At 41.8% G+C, this 6522-nt stretch overlaps 1 protein-coding gene across 1 annotated transcript; it reads left to right on the forward strand.

Annotated features, from left to right (window-relative positions):
- Positions 1–666: 666 nt before the first annotated feature.
- On the forward strand, positions 667–5695 carry T265_03193 (hypothetical protein; the record flags this gene model as incomplete). The annotated part of the gene is made up of 3 exons (XM_009167612.1): positions 667–1131; positions 3610–3918; positions 5549–5695. 3 exons carry the CDS (start codon positions 667–669, stop codon positions 5693–5695), a joined length of 921 nt encoding a protein of 306 aa, XP_009165876.1.
- Between the last annotated feature and the right edge of the window lie 827 nt (positions 5696–6522).

Raw genomic sequence — 6522 nt, forward strand, 5'->3', positions numbered from 1 at the left:
ATATATATATATATATATATATATATATATATATATATGACCCAGGAAAATGTCACCAGTATCCTCCGTGCATCACCAGTGGTAAGGTGTTTTAGTTACTGGGAAAACGCTTTAATAACCGAAAGACTACTCGCTCAGCTCATCTGTCCCATCGAATACTGTGTAAAGCACCATTCAAATGCAGTGGTAAATTGTGAACTCTCCTAATCATCTGGCTCACAGAATTAGAAAGACTACTCAGTTCGCTCATCTGTCCCATCGAATACTGTGTAAAGCACCATTCAAATGCAGTGGTAAATTGTGAACTCTCCTAATCATCTGGCTGTGTGCACAGAATTACAACCTAGCGATGGATGCAAAGGAATGCAGATCACCAAGACCCATACACGCACTCATATGTACCCAATACTGTAGGCGAGTTATTAGAACAATGTGCGATGGTAACTAAATAAGTGACCAGTCTCCAGCTTCCCAAATGAAGCTGGAAGCTGAAATATCTCCTAGAAAGGCTCACCGGATGTATGAAGAATGTTGCGCATCACATGGTCATACTACAAAATGGGTTGACAAATGGTCTTAGACTACGCATTTGTGATTCAAGAACACAGAAATTTTTACCCCCAAGCCAGGCTGTGCTATTCCTACCATCCCATTGTTATTCTTCAGATGATTAATTTGCTTGAACTTCTGGCGCTACCTAACATGATGAGTTATGTAGTTACTCTGAATGTTAGATTCCAATCTTTGACCAAGTCGATAAAAGCTAGTGAGGCAGCCAACGCACGGACACTGGATCCACTTGTGAAGAATCTTTACAAAATGGTACCCTCAACGCTCGTAACATTTCTGGTGGCCATCGGGTTCCATACATGTTCGTCGAGCTCCGTCTCAAACGCAGCCAACCAGTTGGATATATGGTGTGGAGCTGATGGGCAAAATTTCGCACAGCCATCAAATTCATGTTTCTACACAAAAAACATTAGCGCTGTTCCTTTATACAGGCTAGTCAACCACTATGCCGACAGCATGGCGGCAAATGAACCGAAGTCGGGAATGTTCAGCAACGAGTGTTGCAGTTACCACATGCATGTGCACTTTGCGTGGAGACAGGCTGACGTTCGTCTATCCAGGGTTAGTTATTCTCTTCTATTTCGCATATTCAAACAACAGAGTATTTTTACGAAAATTCTTAGGTGCTTGACGATGAACTTTTCAATACACAATAAAATTATTTTCCATTAGATTGTGTCCACTTGATAAGTGGAGGTAGCCCTGCCGTGCAGATCTTGTTCAGCACAATACTCTATCTTGAAGGCGTTATACCTGCTCTGTAAAAGAACACAGGCATATTTCTAATGGAGATTTCGTTCTGTAGATGGAGTCAATCAATACTGAATAGTCGGAAAGCACTATAAAGCTGTTTCATCCCCACCGAGAATCATCATTTTTGCGTATCTCATGATACGCTATGGAGTCTCTAGCCCCCAACCTCCTGGCTAGTAGTTCAAATATTCAACTGTTCATCGACGAACAGCTAATCAGAGTTGTAAGTAGCCTGTACTTAGGCAGGATGCTGTAGCTGCACAGCGCTTCTCGGCAGTCCAATATAGATTGGCTACACTTGCAAGGCTGTTTGCACTACGGACGAAATTGCAATTGTAGGACGAACAGAAACCAGCTGAGTCGCGTCACTATTGCCGGTTGAATATATTTCATACATAACAGGCTCGGAAGTGGGTGACCACACCCAGCTTGATACAGTTTTAAACCACCACACCATCGGGAAGGTTTGCATGGACAACAGGTTGGTTTGTTCAAAAATCCCTATAAAACGCTAGTGCTAATTTAAGTGAGCACAGCTCGATTTGGTAGGTGTTTTACCTACGTTTTATATCGTTTTGTAGACCTGCTTTTTAGAGATTGGGTTCGTGGAACGTTTATGCGTTCAGACCGCTAGTGCCATCAGAGCATGCTCCAATGGGCTATCGGGACTTATGGATGGCCAGCCCAAGCTCCTCTTGTGGGGCAAGCGATGTCAGGGCAATGTCCTTCTGAAGTGTCCCATTCTCATCCCCCCCCCTAAACTGCATGATAATAATGTTTTTGTAATAATATTTTTTTGTAATAATGTTTTTGTTATCCTAATTTATGCTGAGCTGGCACGTCGATACAATAAGAAAATGAAATTATATACATGATATATGCATAATATTATAATATGCACGTCAATTAATATTGCCCACTTCACAGGATAAGAAGAGTTCCAAAATTCATGATTCCCAGTAAGGATAGATTTCATCCGTGCAAGCACTGTACCTCCGAGAAATCGATATGCACAACCTATCTATAAAGTCGTTATTTTGACACTGATACTGAGATCATTACGTCCCCACTTGTAAGATTGCTGGTCCCATATAAGCAATACAGAAGTACGTACATATTTTTTATTCCGAGAACTATACCATTTTTCCTGTGGTTCGATAGATTCGCGTCTCTTCAAGACGTAATTTTGCAAACATTCGTCCCTTCTTCAGTGCTTTCAGACCAAAGATCTTTCCGCTCCATTCACAGATAGTGGAGGTATGGTGTGAAACATAGGCCGTTTAATACATTTTTACACAAAGTTTAGCTCAGCAAGATATGGCCAACCGCACCCCAGCTGCGGCCAGATTGGTTCGGTTTGAGCCTAAAATGAATGCTTTATATGCTTATATTTTATCCCGTTGAGCTAGATAATGTTTCCTGGATAGGCAGTACATGTACGTACAGTGACTTTCCTACGAATAAAATTGCTTAAAGAGAAAATTCTCACACGAAAAGATCATTTCACCCCTCAGTCTTTCTACCGCAGACAAAGTGTGAACAATTTGTCTAAATACAACGATTATATTCGGATTTAAAACGAGATCCATGAAACTGTTCAACCTGCCACATGAACACAACTTTAGGAATTGAAAATCGGGTGAAGAAAATGTTGGAATCACCTTGTTTGATCGATGTTCTTATTGACTCAAACCTGCGTTTGAACTTTTCTCTTGTATTCTCCTTTCATAGGTCTGTTTTAGTGGATTTTGGTCTGATGTTATTCTTTAGTATACTTATGATGTCACTGTTCTTAGGCTTCTATGGTGGATCGACTTGGCATTTCTGTTAACCCACATGGTTAGTTACCACCCTCCTGCACTTACTCCAACAAGTTGTCACATATCCTGGTTCTCACAATAGTAGTAGCCAAATCATATGAAGTCATGCAAGCGTTACTAACTTATTGTGAAATCAGATTTACCAAGCACGGATTGAAAGTGAAAGGTAAACTCCCGGGCTTTTTCGAAGCTGTTTCTTCTCCACTCCCGTTATTTCCAATTTGTATTTGATGTATTTACGAATATTCGGGTCACTGACACACTTTATCCCTGTTTCATGATGACTTTCATGATTCCAGAGGATCCATTCAAACCATGTGACGTAAATGGCTATGTTTCTTCGTAAACAAAACACCTCCCCTCGGATATCGCTTAGTAACCCGTATTTACCGGCTAAAGGGAGGAATAGCCTTGAAATCAACCTATCAATGCTTAGTCAACGAACCCGTTACATTCTGTTATTTAGGTCGCCCTAGCCTTGCAAAACAACCGATGGAAAATTGTTGGTTCAAATTTGGTTAGCTCCATAGGAACACTTATCGAATTGCCTGCCAAGGGAACGATTGGTGAGCTTCTCGATTTCTTGTTTGGATGTTACTGCTTCGCGGTGCCACAGAGTACAATTGTGGGAGATGCGACGGTCTACGTTTCAAATTTCCGCAGCTCCAGATCATCTACAATCGATCAGGCACTGTTGACTGAGACAACACAGAACTTTTTGAAATTGGCTGCTCCCGGATCCTATTATCTGGCTTGGTCCGATGCGCCTGAAATGGTAAGCAGTTTCCGTAGTTTGTTTTCGTTTTGCTGAGGGACTGTCAAATTAGAAAGTCAAGAGTTTGCATGCCGAATGATAAGTGGAATCGAACTGAGGAAACAACCCACTATTGTTAAAAGCTGTTTGTCAAACTTTGCTCTCTATCAAAAGGAAAGACAGCTGTCCAGTTGGACGGCTTTAGCTACGTTTTATTTGCTAGTTTCCAGATTGCTCACAGCAACCAAATTCTCCATCACAGCTTATTTGTCGGTCGACCAATACCTTATGTTTCTTCTGCTAGGATAGCATTTATTCGGCTGTATAGCGGAGCAAAACTATTTCAAAGGTATGTCTGCATGCTCGCTAGTTATTCCTTGACCGGATTGCCACAATACAGTGATAATGGTTGGACCTTTCCGTCGTCAGCCACAGTTACGAGCCGTGTACGGTTCTACCTGACACGTCGTTTGCACTGCATTTTGAGTGATTACATAGGTGTGTCATCGCGTAGCACGGAGAACCCAAAGCATAATTGCGAAAATGCGGAGTCTTCACTGTCGGTCTGCATTCCCTGACTGAAACAGGTGGCGTGGCCAACCACTTTTGAGACATGAAAAAGAAGCAAATCGGAGGCCGAATTCTCGTTTTGCACTTTCATACAGGCCTAGACATCACCGGAACAACACTTACAAGTTCTCCATCAATTTTAATCAAGAAAAATCATTTCATTCCTATTAAGATTTTCTCTCCTTATACATCTGTTTTGTATGCCAACATTACACCCCACGGGGGGAATGTAGGAAAATTTGTTTCGGAGGGGTTCGGTAGACAATCGGTGGATTTATTGCCGGGCAGCTTTTGACACAAAAGCTTCGTAAGGCCAAGTGAGTAAGTAAGTAGATTGATTGGGTTTCAAAGCAGTCAGGGGACCAATCCGTGAGATTTCTTATGCCTAGCCGAATTAATAGGTGCTGGGTTAGTCTGATGTTCCTGTTTGTTGGTTAACAGCTACGATGGATTGGTTATGGGGAGAGTTTGTCTTCATGTTGAACCCGAATTTTTTCGGCCTTGATTTTTCTATCTAGGAAACCTTAATGGTATATTCTTCTTGGAGTCGTTCACAAAAGCAAAAACAAGGGAAAAGGCACAGAGGTTAATGAATCACGACGTTCTACGGATCACCACATAGTCAAAAGGAGTATTGGAAGGAGAAAAGCCAGAAAAGGCCTAGACAAGTTGTTTTCGAACATGGAGTTTTGGGTTTCACAGTCAGATTCCGACAGCCTTTTATATCGATGGCAGACTAAATCGTTTACTTTGAAGCCGGATCAGGAGGACACGGTATATACATAGGACAGTAAGTTCACTGTTGCGATAGGTGAAGGTTCTGCCAAATGTGACACGCTTCAGGCACTATTAGGAGAAACAGCTTACCCGTGAGAATGGAGATCCAACTTCCAGTGCACTAGATTATTAATACTATTATTAATGAGGCACTGTGCCTCCAGATCTATTTTGCCAAAGAGGAAAGATGGTACAGGTGGTGAGAACACTCAAACGTCGGGGTGGTAGTGTTTTCTTCAGGGTTTCAGCCTCAGTACACCTCATGTGTTTGCTTGCTTACTGTCCATGATGTTCTCCTGTTCAGGTTCGAGTCTTCACAGCCCTTAAATACGAACAACTGATTTGTGGAGATACCCCAATGGGCAAAAACCCATGCCATTGGAGTCGCGTTGGAATGGATGACGAGGAAGCCAAATCTCGATGTCTATATAGGATTCAAAAGATAGCGTGAACAACGCCGCCGGGATTTACAAAGTACATTATCATTTTATGGTTCACCTCTCTTATATTTATCTATAACCCATATTCCTCATTTCGCACGTCATGGTTTTAGTGATCACAAATACAAGTTCCAGTATTGCATCCTTTTAACCTTTCACTAACTCTTATTTGACGGTTATATTCCACGGGGAGCTTCCCCGTAAGCTCCGTGACTACTAACATTTTTACACAAGCAACATTTACATATATTCGGAATAGACAGCTGTCGACAGTGCCCCTAGTATGAGTGTAACAAAAGATGGAAAACTTTCAAGTGGGACGAAGACAAAGTAATGCACGATGAGTACATTGTGTTGTGAGCTATTTACTAGCCTCCTTTTTAACATGCTTCACTGTGTCATGACAAACTAGATGAAGCGAATATTGTTTACCGATATGTCTCTGTTACTTGTAAGTACTTGTAAGTACGCGCTGCTCGGGCTTTATGAAGGGTGTAAAGAGGGGGTACTGGTAGCATCAAGTAGCAAGAAATCGGAAGGGTTGCAAAGTAATAAATGAATAGGAAAAGGGTGCATTACGATCCCACGACGACGAGTGATCTGCTTAAGGAGCAAAACAATCAAACTCACATCTACGAATGAATAAGAACTAGTTAGGTCTGATTCTTAACCCTGTTTTCTTGGTTACACTGAACCAGGCATGCTTGACGCATATTCTCCTTATAGCACAAGGACGTGGATGAAAAGTGACAGATAACACAAAGTACTTGTAAGTACGCGCTGCTCGGGCTTTATGAAGGGTGTAAAGAGGGGGTACTGGTAGCATCAAGTAGCAAGA

This window comes from Opisthorchis viverrini (genome assembly GCF_000715545.1).
Source record: "Opisthorchis viverrini unplaced genomic scaffold opera_v5_44, whole genome shotgun sequence".
In the NCBI taxonomy this organism is placed as follows: Eukaryota; Metazoa; Platyhelminthes; class Trematoda; order Opisthorchiida; family Opisthorchiidae; genus Opisthorchis; species Opisthorchis viverrini.